The sequence below is a fragment of the Hydra viridissima genome, unplaced genomic scaffold, assembly GCF_058129835.1.
Source record: "Hydra viridissima isolate aposymbiotic clone 2 unplaced genomic scaffold, HvirCarnegie_v1 scaffold_6, whole genome shotgun sequence".
Lineage (NCBI taxonomy): Eukaryota > Metazoa > Cnidaria > Hydrozoa > Anthoathecata > Hydridae > Hydra > Hydra viridissima.
In genome coordinates, this window is record NW_028324305.1 from 3,352,845 (window position 1) to 3,371,139 (window position 18,295).

Genomic DNA, 18,295 nt, shown 5'->3' on the forward strand with positions numbered 1-18,295 from the left:
ATTAAAACACAATTAAATAGCTAGATAAATAAGTTCATTTCTTTTTACCACTTTTCTTACTCGATTCGCCACTCTTCCCCTGAGAAACTTCAAGGCGCTTTTTAAGTTCTAAAAGCTTTTTAACTTCAGCATCTATTATGTCTTTACTTGCTTTTTCGGCCTTGACTTTTCTCACTATATTTCCCTAATCCAAAAACAGAATAAGATTACGACAGGAAAATTTATCAAAACAAAATTAGGTCTTAAGAAAGGACAACTAACTTGTTTGATGACTTCCTCTTCCAACTTAACGACATCGAGTGATTCTGTAACTAAATGAGTGCTGACAGGCTGTTTTTCGGAGTCAGTTGGTAGAGCCTTGTTTTTAAAAAATCGAAAATTTATATAAGCACGCGCAAAAAAAAAAATAAAAATCGGAAGAAAAAAAAAAAAAAAAAGTTATACTATTGCATCTTTGATTCCAGAAAATCGTTTTTTAAACTCTTCCCCTAAAGATGTTTCGAGCTTTTGAAACAATGGAGCAGGTAAACCTATTTTGTGACCCTCCGGAAGCATAGGAACAAAATGATTAGGCACAATAAGAACATCAGCTGGTAATTCCAATTGTAATTGTAGCTGCTTACTGACTAAAGGCATGTAAGGTAGGATAAGCACTGCAATAAGAGCAGAAACATTCGTTGCTAATCCTATAATGGTTGCAGCACGAGCTCTTAAATATAAGAAAAGGAATGATTACAATAATCAATAAAATTATGACATTGTTAATGTAAGGTCTTTTTAAACTTAATTGTTCGAGAAAATAACGAAGGAGTTTGAACAGGTAATATCAAAAATAACTCACTGTTCTTGCTCATCTCCCTTAATTAAAACCCAGGGCTTGCAACCTTGCATGTATTGGTTACCTAACCTGGATATGTTAAGAATGTAACGCAAGCCATCTTTAAGCCTATAAAGTAACGGTACTATACATATATGGCATTTTTATACTTAAAATAAGAGCAAAGGAAGAATTATTTTTTACTGACAATAAGGCTTTCTTTTTTGCTTTTTTTTTTTCACTCAAAACGTTTACTTAAACTCAACTTAAAACTGGTTCAGTCACAGTTAAGAAATTGTGTACAAATTTGTAAACCTCTGTGATTTTAATGGAAACCTCATTTGCGCTTTTTATTAGTTCTTTTAAAAACAAATCGTACTTTAATGGTTTAAATATAAAAATTTTCTTATTTCAAGTTTCGCTAAAGAGCCATTTTTAACTTGCGTTTCTTTTTGGCAAAAATTTTTTCATAATTTCACACGAGTGACCATTTCATTCCCCCCCCCCCCCCCCTTTAATTTGTTTATATTAACCAAAAAAACATTTTCATTGATCTCAAAGGTTTTACGACCTTGTCAGTCATTACAATCCGAGACAAATTGCGAACTCAATATTTGTTTCCATTTTTTTTCAGTAGTACACACTCAATAAAAACTTTAAAAAAATCTTTACTAGGAAATAAAGCCCCAAAACTGAAACAGATAAGTTAATATATAAACATATGAGCACGAATGTTGTTTCTATTTTTATTTTTCATAAGATCATTATTATACTTCAAAAGTTTAATACCGATATAAGAATATTTGAATATTTTCACTTACTTGATTGCATCTAGGTGCTCTATATACTGATGTAAATCTCTATTTATACTAGCTATCAATCTATAATCCTCATCCTGAAGATGTAATGCAGGTACCGTTGAGTTAAAATTATTTTTGAGGAACGTCAGGGCTCTATTGAAAAAGCATAACGAAACAATTTTATTTTTAGGAATAATTTGCGCATCAACAACAACAGCAACAACAACAAAAAAACATTTACCTGTTGACAAAATTTCCTAAGTTATTTAGCAGCTCAGAGTTGTTTTTTGTTATGAAATCGTCCCATTGGAAGGCACTATCCTAAATTCAATAACGAATGAAAATGTCAAACACTAAAAACAAAAAATCATTATTAAAAAAGAAAAAACATAATAACTTAACGAAATCTATATGAAACAGGCTCTTAACAAAAGTAAGGGTGGTCAGATTTTCTTTTACTAATTTGGTAATGATAATACCTGGCTCTCAGGTCTAATGTAAAGTAAGTAAAATCTGAATATATCTGCAGGTATTCCTGTGCTTTCAGCATGATCTCCAAACACACCAACTCCTCTACTTTTAGAAAATTTATCATTTTCATAGTTCAGGTATTCCGTAGCACTTATCTCATTTAAAATAGTGTAGTTATCATTGGCACTCAACAGAGAAGATGGAAAAATAACAGTATGAAAAGGCACATTATCTTTTGCCATGAATTGGACCAGAGTCACCTAAAATTACTTAAAACCGTTAAAAAGAGAAAAATTTTCTGAAATCTCCTGGAATTCAAAAAAATTTCTTCTAGAAAAAAATATCATGAAAAGTTGTTTTTAAAAATGTTCAAAACTTTTTACCGCAATTAAGCATTTTGCACAACAAAAAATTTTATCATTAAAAAACCTGATCAGGATTTTTCCACCATTTTTCCCATTGATCAGTATAATTAGCAGTAATTGAGAGGTATCTGTAAAAAAAGATTTTTTTTCATTCATTTATGCTCTCATAAGACATAATATTGTTTGCAACAAAATCACACACAAAGAGAAACTTGAAGCAAGAAATTTATATGATATATTTTAAATAAGGATCAAGAGTTGCAATGTTTGAAAGTTAAATTTTCCAAAAAATGCCTACTGTCCCTTGACTTTGTAACCATATTATATATGAATACTAATACCCTATAGGACTTTGTAGCAATATTATATATGACATCTAATACCCTATAGGTGCATCAAACCACACATAGAAAACTTTATCAGTGTAGCCTTCCATTGGAACAGGTGTTCCCCATTTCAGATCTCGAGTTATGCAGCGAGGTTTAAGGCCCTCAGCTATCCAACCTCTTGTTATGTTTTTTGCATTCACTGTCCAATTAGCTACAAAAAAAAAGTAAACAATAAACAAGATGTAGGAGCATAAAAAAATATCACTAGGTTAATTTTCTGCAATATTATTCACCTGTAAAGTCTAGGGATGCGCCGAATTTTGCAACTGTTCTGCTAAGATTAGCACTTTTAAAATCATCATATATTTGATTTTTTAAAATTTTTTTTCCTTATTATTTTCATAGTAGGCAAGAATGAGTTTTGAAAAAGAAAGAGTAGAATGCCTAATTTGTTTCACTTAGCAATATAATCATAGGAATAGCATCTGACAAATATACTTCACATTTGCTAAGATTTATGGTTAAAGTTTTTAATGGTTCTAAAATATATAAAAAACTTTTACTTATGATTGGAATGAACTTTATGTTGATTGGTTAGCATGATCAGCTATGTAAGTTATCAGAGAAAGTCTTTTATCAAGCATCTTATAGCATCATCTTGCATCAACTTATACTTATTTGTCCAAAGTTGTTCCTGAATTACTTTTAATATTGCTGAATGGTGAAAATGAGTTGCAAGAGCTCTGCAACAAGCTAAAATATTTTTGACAGATTTTTATGTATTATATTTTTATATTATGTTGATTGGGATTTTATATTATGTTACTAGGGATGCTCTGCACATCCCTAGTAAAGTCACAAGATTCTACAAAATGTTTGGTTCAATACAAAACTTTATTTGTTTTGAGCAATTTATAGTCAAAACTTTTTGTTAGAAAACAACTATAGAGGCAGATGTATATTTAAAATGAAACTTAGAAATGTATTCTGAGCTGACTAAATACATTTTAGTGTAACTTGTAAACCATGGATTAAACTATTGAACTAATAAAACAAAAGTTGAAAAAAAGAGTAAGTTAAAATCTTTCAAGGTAACAAACAAATTGATTATGAAAATATTGTAAGTTTTAAGTTTTTTTCAATTAAAAGAGAAATTAAATCATGACAAGAACAATCAAATATTTAATTCTGAGATACTGAACCATGGAGAACATTATGGCAACCATCAGCTATATTTAACTAAATCACATAGTTCAAAGATAAATAACTTTTAAAGATGATTTGATAATTAACAAGATAATTATTGAAAAAACAATAATATAAATTAATAATTTGCAAAAGATAATTTCTTATAAGAAAGTTTTACCTTTCTCAGACTTTGTGATCCAATCTTTCAACATTGGTTCAATCTAAGAGTAAAATAATTTAGCATAATTTAATATAATTTAGTAACATAATACTAACATAATTTGTAGAAACATAATTTTTTCATAGTAACAGAATTTGTAGTAACATAAGTATGTACTGTCATGTTTCACCAGTTTTGATTTTGTAAAGCAAAACATCATACCTTTGGAAGATCAAGAAAAATATGATTTGAAGATTTAATTACTGGAGATGATCCACATTGTTTACATCTTGGTTTCTGTTAACAGAAAATTATTATTGTTTTATAGCATTTATTTTTAAAATTTTTAAAACTGCATGTTTTAAAATTAAATATCAGATTCAGTTGTGATTAGTTGAAAGACTATCATTTTACTAAAAGGAGAATAAGCAAAAATAGATATAAAGATGATTATATCTTGAAAATATAATCATCTTTACATCTATTTTTATTTTTTTTTTATACAACAGAAAAAGCAATAATAGATGTAAAGAAGATTATATCTTGAATCAACTTTGGTTAAGGAAATTTTACAAAATATTAACATGAATTTAAAGGCATAAAACTAACAATTATTTGTAATGTCAAATTTCAATCAAAACTTTTAAGAATTTTGTTTATAATTAATTATTATAATTTATTATATCTATCTATTTATTATAATACAACCTTAAGTTCAATGGCATTGATAAGTTTTCCACAAGCATCACACTGATCACCACGAGCATCCTAGATCAAACTTATCAATAAATAGGATATTGATGTCGTAGATTCTTTCAGGAAAAAGAAAAAAAGAAGTATATCACTTACTTCATATGAGCAAAATGGACATATACCTTCTACAAAACGATCTGCCAAAAACCTTAAAGTTTAAAAAAAAATTATATTCTGGTGAACAACTAAACTTAAGAACTTTGGTGAGAAAAAAAAAAATCTTAAAAAAGATTTATCTTTACTTTTCAACATTACAAAATAGAAAATGATAAAACTAAAGTTTTAGCATCAGAGAAACTGTTTTCAAGTCTATTTTTTTTTTTTTAACTTTTCACTTTCTACCTCTCACATTGTTCACAGCGTAGTTGATCAACTGTGTCTTCACATAAGTAACCATTATCTTTAATTTTCCAAAAAATGTCTTGCGTTATTCTTTATAAAAAATAATTACAAAAAAAACTAAACAAACCAAAACACTAATGCCATGAAAAAATAAATAAATAAACAAACCTTGAAAACTAAAAATAAATCTTGAAAACAACTTTATTACTTGGTTTGTTGCTCAGTAGTTGTTCTTCCAAAATAATCAAATTCAATATTAAACCAGGTGTAAATTTCACTATGAACTTTGTGGTACTTGTCACAAATTTGCTGTGGAGTAAGTCCCTCAGAAAAAGCCTAAACAAAACCATTATAAAAATAAAATTATTTGGAAGAAACGATTCTTGTAAATAAATGATAGCGTTAGTTGTTGACAGATGAGTGAATGAGTCATAAACTTTTTTTCTTTTTTAATAAAAAGATTTTTTCTTTTTTAATAATAAAAAAACAAACAAACAAACAAAAAAAAAAGAATACTTTTGTTTCTGTGGCAGTACCATACTCATCTGTGCCACAAATATAAAGTATATTATGATTTCGTAAACGACAGTATCTGACAAAAGAATAAATATACATACAAACTAGAAATTCTTTTAAATTTCTTTTCTGTTTTTTTTTTAAAAAAAAAACTTCTAAGTGAAAAAGAAATCTCAGTTATAAGTTAGCATCAAAAAGTTAAGTCAGTTGGTGATTAGCCTTTGATTCATTTCAGCATTTTATTTTGTGTACCTAAATAACCAGCTATTTTAAGCTATACAATTTATATTGTGTACAAGAATAAATGACTATTCTAGTACACAAAATACATATTAATTACCAAAATGAGTCTAAAGCTAATCACCAATTAAACAATTAAACTTGCAAGTTTACAAAGTGGTAATACAGCATTCTTCAGCATGTTGCAGCTTGTTTAAGTAGAACTTTTAGGAGTGTACTTTGCATGGATTAAAACTCAAAGATTGCATTCTGATATTTAATTACACGTATAATTTGAATATATTTGACATTCAACTTTAATGACACATTAAAAAACAGTCAAATGTTTTGTGTTAGGCTTATATGAAATTAAAAGTAAATCAATCAAATCGTTGAATTGTTTCTAAACTTTTTCTCCCATATCAAATGTGAATACCAAAAAAAAAAAAAAAGGTGATTTTCTTTGTAGTACTGGAACGGCTTAATTCACTAGCTTTTCTAATAGCTACAAATTAAATCCAAAAACAATATATTTCATTTACGTTTTTTTTAAGATAATTATTGGTTGAGCTTTTATTATGCATAAATTCAAGGTAAAAATGAATCCTATTTAAAAAAAAAAAAAAAAAAAAAGTATCAATATTTTGATAATGATCTCGGGATCTTTCAAAAAAAAGTAAAAAGCAGAAAAAAAACAAAAACAAACTTTGAAACATACCTTGCATAAACATCACCACTAAGAGTACATCCAATAATGTTTCCAAGATGAGGAACATTGTTTACATAAGGTAAAGCAGAAGTAATCAAAATATTTTTCTCTCCATCTTTTGGTAAACTAAAAAGTGTTTAGAAATTTAAAATCTCTGTGATGAAATATTTTTGTACATTCTTAAAATATTCCTTATATTTTTAAGATACCAAAGTTTCATCGGTTTATGGCAGTATATTAATAATAGCTTTATATAATTCAGTACAGGAGAAACAGTATATTCAAACTGAATTCAGTCTTATGAATTTTGTCTTAAGAAGAATTTCTTATATGAGAATGAGTTTCATTTATGAGAACAAACTATAAATTCACTTCTTAGGTGTTACAATTACATTTATGATAAACATGCTGTTATACAAATAGAATGCAAAATATAGTAAAACTGAAAAATATAGTAAACTAAAAAGCTAAATGTTGATAAAACCGCTGTAAACTATAAATGAAAAAAGTAATGTAGAAATACTCAATATCATTGAAAATCATACATTGGATAACTCAACTTTCTTGGTTTTGCTACCAGATCTCGACCACTTAACCAAATCTTTTTAGCATTTTCTATATCAGCATCAGAAAGTCCTTCAATCTCCTAAATAAATTTTACAGAATTATTTCTAACAGAAGCTGCAACTACTTATCATTTAGTCCAAAAACTTAAGTCAAAGCTTCAGCTTAAAAATGTTAAATCAATACTGATGTTACATATTTATAAAAATGTATCTATATCACCATGATCACCATGTATACAGACCTCAGTTTGTTGTGGTTCTTCAACTGCATCTAAACATCCATAAAAAGAAAACACAAAAACATAAATTAAAAAAACTACTTTAATATTAATTATACATTATTTCAAATCCATAAAAAAACCTTGTAGGTATTTATTTTGTTGGCCAATCAAAGTCACCCATTTTAACATCCCACCCTTAGAACCCAAAGCAATCAATCTCTCAAGCTTAAAAATCAATATGAAAAATAAACATCACAGTAAAAAAAAAAAAAGGAAGTATACCAAAGTAAGCAACTTCAATTGATTTGAATCAATTTGAATCAGAAAAAAAACATCTCTAAACTTTTTTTAATTTTTTAGATAAAAAAAAAATGTTTGAAAACAATAACAAAAATTTAAAAAAACTATTTGTGTAATTAATTACACAGTATTATCACACTAGAACTGTTTCTTTTTTAATATAAAGCTAGAAGTGTCTATAACCATTCATAACTCATTTTTTAGTATTTTGGACATTTTACCTTATTGCAATCTTTTACCTTATTGCAAATATTGATAAAAAAAAAGTTGTCTACCATGCAACAAACCTTTAACTTGCTTTGTATGCTTGCACAAGCTTGAAGGTAATACAAAGTTCTCAAAAAAAAGCTACAAAAAGATATTTTGAATTAGTGAAAAAATATGGGGAAGAAAGCAAAAAAAAAAAAACTTTAAAAATAAGCAAATCACACTATGTAAAATTAAAAAAAAAAGACTTAGAGAACTAGCAACAAATTAGACTTCTAGCAATTAGAAGTTTTTAATAGTTAAAACTTTAAAAATATATTAAAGTGTGTTAAGATTACAAAATTCAGGATCTATAAAATTCATACATACATACATACATACATACATACATACATACATACATACATACATACATACATACATACATACATACATACATACATACATACATACATACATGTAAACTACTGGCCAAAAATTTAAGTTCACTTGCTTTTTTTGTTAAATTCTACATAATTTAGTAAGCTAAGATTTTATTGATCTTATGCATTCTACAAACAATAAGTTGAAACACATTCCTAATTCAAACAAAGGAAGCTGTTTGACATTTCTTCATTTGTTTTAACGAGATGTATTGTTTCATCCAAAAGTGAAAAAGTATGTGTAATATGAGTTGTCATTGTTCTGAAAGGCCTAAAGCAACTTCAAAACAAGAAGACAAGTTCATTTGTGTTCAAAGCAAGAAAAGTAAGAAGATTGAGTTGATCAAAAATACATAAAGATTGGAGAAATGAACAATAATCTAAGGTTTTATTCATGGACGAATCAAAGTTTGAAACTTTTAGAGAATAATAACAACATTATGGTTGATGTGTGGTCAGCAAACACATGATTAATCAATGTGTTATTCCAACAGTTAAGAATGGTGGAGGGTCAGCCATGGTCTGGGGTTACTTTGCAAGAAACAAAGTTGATAATCTTGTGCAAATTGAAAGCATTACGAACAAAAAATCATACTACTAATTCTCCAACAGCTGCTTAACTAGATAATACTGCATTTGAAAATTATTTTAATTATCTAATGATTTATTTGACTAGTTATTTTTATATAGTTTCTGGGTTCTGAATCCAAAAATGTAACTCATTTATTGTCAATACAAGTTTTTAAATTGCATTATGTTTATTGATATTAAAATAATTTTATTAATTATTTTAATCTTTATGTTATTCTGAAAAAAAAACTGTTATTCTGAAAAAACAAAACAAAACAACATATTATGGTCTGATGAAGGCTAATTAATTCACATTCACTTAGATAACCTGAGTAGAATGCAATATATCTCCTGATAGGGTGAACTACTACCAATTCTGCATTTGCATTACTGTAAATACTGATGTTGGCTATCAAAGCATCAGTTGCTTTTTTCCTAAATATACATCTTTTGCACTAATGTTTGCAAACTTAGGTGTACTAATCATCTAGGAGTACATCCTTCTGCAAAATTTGCACGACTTTTTATCTCAGAAATTGAAGTATTTTTAAAAGTGAGCCAAAAGAAAAGTTTGAAAAAGAAATTAGTTGTGGGATGATGAAAAAATTGTGTATCTGAATGGACATTTGATCAATCAGTGATTTATATAATTAAATATAAGTAACTAATGTTTTTATTACAGTTATTTTATATACATCCTTACAACAAAAAATCATTTGGAATTTAAACAAGTAGTCAGCTTTATGATTAATCGGTACAGGTCTACAATAAACCTGAGATTGATAAATTTACAAACTAACACCTTATATGCAGATATCCCTTTGCCTTGTGTGACTAAATCGACTGCTTTTAAGATATGCTCTGAGATGGATAAATTATAAAACCAACTTTGAACAGCAGGTAGCTTTGAGGTGATATCTAAACACACAAACTTTTAAGAACAAAAATAAATTTAGCATTATGATATTCAAAAGAAGTCAACATTAGCATTTTAGTAAACTAAAAAACAGATAATATTCTCTTTACTGTAGCTTCATAACTTAGATCATTAGCTAACTAAATATTTTATGGTCAAAGTTTTTATTTAATTGTGCATAATTTTTTTTCTAATAAATATGCTGGCATTTTTCAGAGTTTATGTAGCAATTTTTTGCTTGAATTTTCTTTTAAATATTAAAACTCATACATTACGTATTAGCTAAAGTTTTAGAAATTTAATGTTTATATATCTCAGATGACAAGTAAAGCATTTTTCTAATTGCTTAAGAATTAGGACACATCAGGTTTTGACAGCATCATGAAAACTTTAAATACTTCTCAAACTTAGAGCAATTTTTTGAATTAAAAATCTAATTTCTAAAGCTTTATAGTTTTTACCTTATAAATTTTACTATATAATTGCCAATATGCAATTGAGGTTTCTCATTTAAATAATTATTTAAATAATTTATAATATTTTAACTGTCTTAATGAAAGGTTCTTGAATAATTTTTCATTATGTAACTTATGGAGTGCAATAAAACATTATGACACTGGGTGTGTGTAGTGATAGAGATAATATTTTCAGAGAAAAACATAATTAACTTAGAATGGTTAACAATGTTTTACCCCACCCCCCCCCCAACCCCATGCCCTACTTACATGCTCACAAAATGCAAATAATTTCTTAACTCACTTTCTTTTATTAAGCCCCTCCTAATAACCATATTAGAAGTTCAGTTTAGGCTAAATAATATCAGTTTAGGCTGTTTCTTTGATGGTATCATTTGTTTAAACACGAGAATCAAAACGCGGGAAAAAACGCAGAATTCAAACATGGTAGTTTACAGTTTTCTTATTACCAAATTTATCTTCTAACGTATTCTTATTACCAAATGTATTCTTTGGGATATTAGAATCTTTCAAAACATTGTTCAAAGATGACAATGGCTTGAGAAATTTTGCAAGACAATTTATGTACAGCAAGGGCTGTAACTTTTTTTAAGACCTCATATACCTGAACCTTCTGCCTAAAAACAAGGAAATAATTATCATTTAATTGTTTTTTAAGAAAGCTATTTTGCATATGAAACTATATACTTGTACAATATGCATATAATATAGAAATTTCCAATTTAACTGGCTGTAGTCTATTTTTGTGCAAGTTCCCAATCTAATATTTGAGGTGCCAATTGTCAAAAGTTACAGGTAAAGTTGCTAATATTAACAAGTGTTATTAATTGTCAGAAGTAATGCAATGAGTTGTGAATAATTAAAAGAAATGCGAATAATTGCGAATAATTCCAGAAATGTGAATAGTTGTAAATAATAGGACAAACTCATTAAAAATTTCCACAACTTTTTAAGTTTCCAGAACAATTTAGAACTTTCTAGAACAATCAAAAGCTAGATACATATCTAATATCTTTAAAATTGTATCTATAAAGCATTGTTATCAAATAAGTAAAGTTATTTTCTGTATTGCTTAAAATAGTAGAAGTTTTTAATTATTAAAAACTTTAAAAATATATTAAAGTGTGTTAAGATTACAAAACTCAGGATCTATAAAATTCATACATACATACATACATACATACATACATACATACATACATACATACATACATACATACATACAACCTCTACATACCTACGTTTGCACCAAAAAAAGTAGTATTTAACTTCGCACAAAAAAATAAAAGTCTATTTTGATTTCAGCAATCACAAAGAAAAAGAGGAAATGTGCCTTTACAAAAATAATTATTAGAGCCATTCTAGCTCCAAATAATTGGATGATATCAATTTTTTGAAGAAATCAAAGGCAGAAAAAAGTGCATTGCAAAAATTTCAAAAGAAGTTACCATGGTATGGAAAAATAAATTGGATTTTCCATGTTTCAGATCAAGTAATACGAACTAAGCTTAATAAAATGTTTAAGATTTAGTATATAAGTTATAAAGTTAACATAAGTTATAAAGATGAGAAAATAAAATGCTCTGAATGAACTTTTTGATATCACTACAGTTTATGGTCATTAGTGTTTATCCACTGAAAAAAAGAACATTACCACCAAACGAAGTAGAGTACTCAACAGGTAAAGTTGCAGGTAAGGAAATCATTCACCCTTCAAAGAGATGAAGATCAGAATACTTGTCCACCAACTAGAAAATACAATAAATTTAAAATAGCAACCAACTTGGTGACATTCACAGGGGTATCAAAACATAAAGCTGCATGATGACATTAATATAACTCCTAGTCAAACACTCTGAAGAAAATGGAGATTTCCCATTAATTAACTTTTAGAAAATTGCTAAGTAATGCAAGGTGGAATTTATGAGCCATTCTTGCATTCATTCTTATACCTATAATAAAGATAAAATTGGATAAAATATGCAGAATCATTTTGTATAACCATGCAGAGTAATGGCTTACTGTACAATTAAAATGACCTCAAGAACTTGTCAGAAATATTGCACCCATACAAAAAAACATTACAATCATTAAAGAATCACTGAAAGCAGCAACCTTCTGTAATAGGCAAACCAGGAAAAGCTGCAACTTAGATTTATTCTAAGCAGTAAACAGTGATAAAGATTGTACAGTATATATTGTACAGAGATTAGAAAATTTGTGAGCTCTGTTGATGTTGTTTGATATATGCATGTTAGGTTATACATACAACATATATTTTGTATTTCTTGTTTTTGGGGTAACATTGAAATGTTGTTTCATTTCATTTTTCTTATGCAAATATTCATCAAGCTAAGCTACAGGAAAATTAAGTTGTAAAAATGTTATAATCATAGTGCCCAATTTATGAAAGGAATCTGCATACCTTCCTCAAAATCTTCCTTTTTGTCGACATAAGAATGAATGCAAGAATTATGGCTTTTAAATTCCAACTCAAATTGGATATGTTAAGATTTTTCTGAAAGTAAATCATCAGAAAATGGCCTTTTTCCTTAAGGAACTTGAACAATCTGGTAACATGATACAAAAAGTTTATTATTCACAAATGGTGCTTTCAATTCTTCATACTTTTTCATCAGTTGAGACAAAAATGGATATTCAATGTTGGGAGATGTTGTGTTACCACCAAGTTCTTTTTTCATTATTATATGGAGAATGCTCTCCAGAAATGTTTTGGGTTTGGTAAAACCCTTCCCTGAAAGCATTTGTTTATATTACTTAATCCAACACATGCATAAAATTCAAATTTTATTTTTCCATAGTTTTTAGCTTTCTGGGATATTTTCGTTATTTTCTTCTTTTGATTTCTGCTCCAAGAAACTGGTACTGTCTACAAAGTTTTTTTTCCTCGCAATTCTTTTATACAGTACAATCTCTATAATTTAAATTTTACAGGGAAAAATAAAAGTTCGATTTAGACAGATTTTTTAATTATAGAAAGTTGACTTTTCTCAAGTACATTTCACGGTGACTTTACATTTAATTGAATTATGGAGGTTTTCGAAATAATGAGATTCGAATTAGAGAGATTGTACTGTATACACTTTTAAAAAGTGTATGTAAAAGACTTAAGAAAGAAAAAATTTATAGAAACCACCAGATAGTTCTAGAAAGTTCAAAAACTTTATATAAATTCTAATTCCAATTCTTTTTTTCTTGGGTTACCTTTTTAAAAATCATCATCCATTTATGCTCATTTAAAAAAAAAAAGTCAAGATATTATATTTCTAATGACCACTCTTACTCATTTATGATATTAAATAAAGCTATTGAACATGCTATGGGTGAAGATGCTATTGTACTTAAGACACCACCTCAGGTAACAAATTTAATGCAGCTTCTATATAAAGCTTGTTTTGCCCCTTCTAAAAAGATTGTAGGAAAAAGGTTAAATTTGCACATCAATCAGTTTGGTCGCTAAGAGCTATTGAAAAAGTCTGTTATGTTTCTAGGTAAACTTTGTAAAGTTTTGCAACAAGGCATGTCATAAGGTAACCAGTGAATTGTGCAAAATATCCAACAAGTAGATTTGATTCACATCTGTTGAAATGGTAAAAAAGAGTTTCAACCTACTTGCTCTTAAAAATATAATTAAAATTGAGTGTCAATAAGACATTTAACTTTATTTGTATACAAACCTCTACATACCTAAACATAATTTCAACAAGTCTTCTAATTTTCAATATATATTGGTAAAAATGCTTGGGACAATACTGACAGTTTGATTTCAGTGGATACTGAAATCCAACTTTCATTATTGATTAATACTCAAGAAAAAGAAATAAGAACCTTGAATGTCCTTTTCTTGCATGACTCCATATAAACTTGACCAGACTACTACATCAGGAGCAGTAATAAATGACTAAAATTATATAACAATTATACTTTACAAAAGACAACCAGAATTAACAGAAATGTATAACTTGACACCTTATAAAACTATTCCCTGATGACTCAAAATATTTCAACTTATTTTATAGACAAAACTTTACAGATTTTAATTAACTTCCCCATAATGAATAAAGATGAAATATTTATGTAATCAAAAAATGATGCAACAACTTACAAATAAAACCTGTCTCAATATTAAATTTTTTATGAGTATTAGGGCTAAAATCAAGGGAACAATACTAAATTTAAGTTTAGCAATCAAAATACTTACTCCTAACAGATAAGGATTCTGGCCTAAATATGAATTGACAGACTGTAATAAATTCTCCATTGGTGATACATATGAAACATCTTTTTTACCAGAAACCAGTGATGATAAAAAGGGTAATACAGTGGCCTTAAAATAAAATAAAGAAATAATAATAATAATAAGATTAAGCAATTACAAAAAACTCCATCAATCAAGCTAGTAAATTCCTACTTGCAGTTTAAATGATTCCCACTCCAAGACTTCATCTTGTTTTTCTTTATCTGTATTGGAAAACTCATGCTTTCCTTTTGAAATACTGTAAAGATAGCTAAAAAATATGAATAGTTAAATTTATTAAGTAAATGTTATAACTACTGCAATATAGTATTGTTATAGTAACCGTTAAATAAATTAGTTGGGAACTTAAACAGTTAAAACCAAATATCAAAATATAGATTTCATCTTCTTATCCACTTTTTAAGATAGAGAAAAAATGTCTAATTTTACAATTTCTTTTTATGCTTAGCACACTCTTTTTTGTGAAATAATAGCAAAATGAAAATATAAGTTCACAACTAATTTTTTTAACAACTAAAACTGTTTTAAAACCTTGCTTAAGGATAACACAAGAGGCTATTTGTTTCATAGGATGCCTAACATATACTTTCCCATCAGACTGGAAGCAATTTCATTAAAAATTAAAAATTTGTTTTTCTTTTGTTGGACAAAAGTAAAAAAATCACACACAGAAAAAATGTGCTATCCTTTAACAAAATATCTTTTTAAACCTTTTACAAAATTAAAGTATAATTTATAATTAACTCTCCTATGTCTAAGCATTTGCAACACATACACTTATTTGATACTTGCTTTCATTCATTTATATTTTATAGGATGTAAAAAAGTAGAAATCTAACATTAATTACTTTTGAGGTTTTGCATCAACAATGTTTTCATTATACCTTACAGTATTTTAAATTAAAAAATTTATTTTCTAAATTTTACTGCAGACAAAGGTAAGATTTTTAAATTCAAATTGATATAAACTTATATATTAGTAACACATTTCTAGCACATTGAGGTAGATGTTTCTTAGTAAATATTCTTGATATAAATAATACATTAGTATAAAAGACTTCTTACCAACTGGCTGCATTTGCATTAAACAGGTAGTGATTAGGTGAGCATTCTAACACAGGAAGCTTTAAAAACATTAAAATTTTTCAAAATAACTATACAAACTGTACAGTCTTATAAATTCTAAATCAATCTAACTGTCACACTAATTTGAAAACTTATAACATGTTATTTAATTAGAAGACTGTTTAGAAATTTTATGTCATATAGTATAAACAACCCAGTAAATTTTTGGATCTGTTATTATTAAAGATTTTATATCTGATTCTAATACAAAAAAAAATTAGAACTTTTAATGATATAAAAATTTTGATGCATTATTATCAGTCTTTGTAATTTATTCAATTAATTGTATTGTATAAGTCTTTTAATTAAACAAAATATTTAAAAAAATAAAACAAGCTAATTAACAAAAAAATACCTGGTTATAAATGTAGCTGTTTAGTGTTACTAAAAGCAAAAAATTAGGTTTGGATACAACTTTATGGGTATATTTTGAAAACATAATGTGAATCGTTTCCAAAATAAAAAGAACCAATGCTATGAATTTAAAAAAAGAAAAAAGTAATAGATACTTCGTGCATTTTATTGTATTTTATTTGTGTGTATCTAGTATACCTTTTTTCTTAGCAACTTCTATTTCGATAGGAACTTCGAAAATCAGACTGGAGGCAATAATTTTAAGTGCCGATGGATTTCCACCGTCAGTGAGTAATTTTGGAGAGTATTTTGTACTCATGGTATTGATACTTCTTGTCTTTATAGGCAAAGTTAAAAAGGATGTTGCAAAAGCAGTTAAACTTTTAAATTGAGCAGTTAGAATATAAGAAGCTTTACTCTTGTTATCTAATACCCGCTGTAGAGATTTAATGCAAACCATATATAAAAGAGCAGAGGTTAAACCATGCTCATTTATTCCAATTACCGATCATCCAGCATATTGCAACGGAACTATCATAATGGCCAAACTAGGTTATAATTAGCAGAACCACTGATTTTAAAATAATAATAGCGTATAGCGTAACGGATATCGTATTCTGGAATTGTTTTGAAATCAGTTTTGGTCAACCAATATTACAACTGAATTCGTCAGATTAGGGAAATCGCATTCTTCACTTTAAGACGCAAGTACACTTTTACAGCCTTTTTTTTTTATTGCAGATTATGACAGATCGTCGTTAAAAAAATTTTTTTTTTCATCAACTTAAAGTAATGTAATATAAACTTAAAGAAAAAAAAATGTAGCAACTGTTAAATATATAACTTTCTTGTTAAGAGATTCCAAAGTTGACATTTGTAATACTAACGAAAAATCACACCTCATTCTCAAGCTCATATACGAGTTTTAATTAAAATGGGAAATATAATGTCTTTCAAATATCTGCATTTGATGCATTTTTAAAATTGAACGAAACAATCGAAGTATCGATAAACCACTTTAAAAAGCAAAAATTGATTTTTTTTTAATTGTAGGGCCTCTGGGTAAATAGATCTCATTAGAATATGTTCTATGATTTTTTAGAATGTTCTTGCATTTTCTTTTAATGCATAAACGTTACATAACTCTCCAGAAATTTACACGCAACTGTTTATGCGAGTACAGAGGCAATTCACTTGATACAAATTGTCACCTCAGAAATCCCATATTAGACACTGCATCTTAAATGAGCTCCAACTTGGTCATTGCGCCGGTGTGGCCAAACATACATATACCAAGGCCTAGGCAGTATTATCAAACGCACTTGTCAAATTTGGTTTCAACATTTTTGTTCAAATGACTTCCAATTCGAGGATCGTTTAAGATCTGGTCGTCATACTGAAGCTGATTTTGAAGCGGTGCGCAAACTGATGAAGGAGGACTCAGTAACCGCAAAATAGCCTCCACAATCCAATGTTTTCACACATCAGTGCTGTACTGTCTTCATTTATTGGGGATGGGTTCTAAAGTTGATGATTTGGACATGCGTTTGGGATCTGCACATTCTTGCTCTCCAAAAAGCGACAATTTGGCAGGTTACTTAATCACTAGCGATAATAAGTGGATACATTATATAAACCAGATATGAAAACGTTAGTGGATTGTCGGTGATGAGCGGGTAGAACAAAAAAAGTTGTGTTGTCAATGTGGTGGGATTTAAGTGACATCGTGCATTTCGAGTATCTTGCTTCCAACACCACGCCTGACTATTACTGAAAATAACTGGAAAGTCTTAGGCAGAAACGCATTCAAACGCGGCCACAGCACTAAAAGAATTGTTTTCTGCACAAAAATTTGCGGCCTAATTTGACAAAATTGACATGTCTTAAGCTTATACATATGGGATGGCATCTCGTCCCAACCGTCATATTTTCCATATGTCGCTCCAAGCGGCTATCAACTTTTTCTTGTCCTGGAATTTCATATGTAAGAAAAGAGCTCCATTGATGTTTGTCAACTCAAAACCGAAATTGGTTAAATTCTTCGTGGCGTAGTTAGACAGCTTCTACAAGAATAAGACTCGGACAGGCAGTTTCTACAAGAATAGTCGATAGTATTAGCAATTATATTGTAGATTGCTTGTTTTTGTTAAGAGAATTAAATGAACTAAACTATTTAATGAAAGTACGAGA

General features: G+C 28.1%; 1 protein-coding gene across 2 annotated transcripts; it reads right to left on the minus strand.

Annotated features, from left to right (window-relative positions):
- Nucleotides 1–17: 17 nt before the first annotated feature.
- On the minus strand, nt 18–16,667 carry LOC145190149 (methionine--tRNA ligase, cytoplasmic-like). 2 transcript variants are annotated; one of them, XM_090089703.1, is made up of 27 exons: nt 16,304–16,667; nt 16,107–16,135; nt 15,692–15,750; nt 14,780–14,876; nt 14,570–14,695; nt 14,197–14,269; nt 9,758–9,873; nt 8,044–8,104; nt 7,478–7,506; nt 7,215–7,315; nt 6,679–6,795; nt 5,742–5,817; nt 5,434–5,561; nt 5,226–5,315; nt 4,980–5,031; nt 4,839–4,898; nt 4,353–4,427; nt 4,149–4,191; nt 2,837–2,993; nt 2,518–2,581; nt 2,097–2,348; nt 1,859–1,938; nt 1,639–1,770; nt 842–946; nt 445–709; nt 262–357; nt 18–184 (listed from the first exon to the last, which is right to left on the minus strand). In XM_090089703.1, exons 1-27 carry the CDS (start codon nt 16,563–16,565, stop codon nt 35–37), a joined length of 2,895 nt encoding a protein of 964 aa, XP_089945829.1. In that variant the 5' UTR covers nt 16,566–16,667; the 3' UTR covers nt 18–34. The 2 variants fall into 2 exon arrangements, with proteins under 2 accessions (XP_089945829.1, XP_089945828.1); XM_090089702.1 differs by having other exon boundaries at nt 8,032–8,104.
- Nucleotides 16,668–18,295: the final 1,628 nt, after the last annotated feature.

Bases quoted from the DNA above. Each gene is read 5' to 3' on its own strand.
- LOC145190149 (XM_090089702.1), bottom strand. From the start codon at position 16,565: ATGGTTTGCATTAAATCTCTACAGCGGGTATTAGATAACAAGAGTAAA. The intron at 5,562-5,741 runs GTATTCTTTTTT...GGTTTTGTTTAG, and splicing joins GTACTGCCACAGAAACAAAA to GCTTTTTCTGAGGGACTTAC. The intron at 358-444 runs GTATAACTTTTT...TTTAAAAACAAG, and splicing joins CTGGAATCAAAGATGCAATA to GCTCTACCAACTGACTCCGA.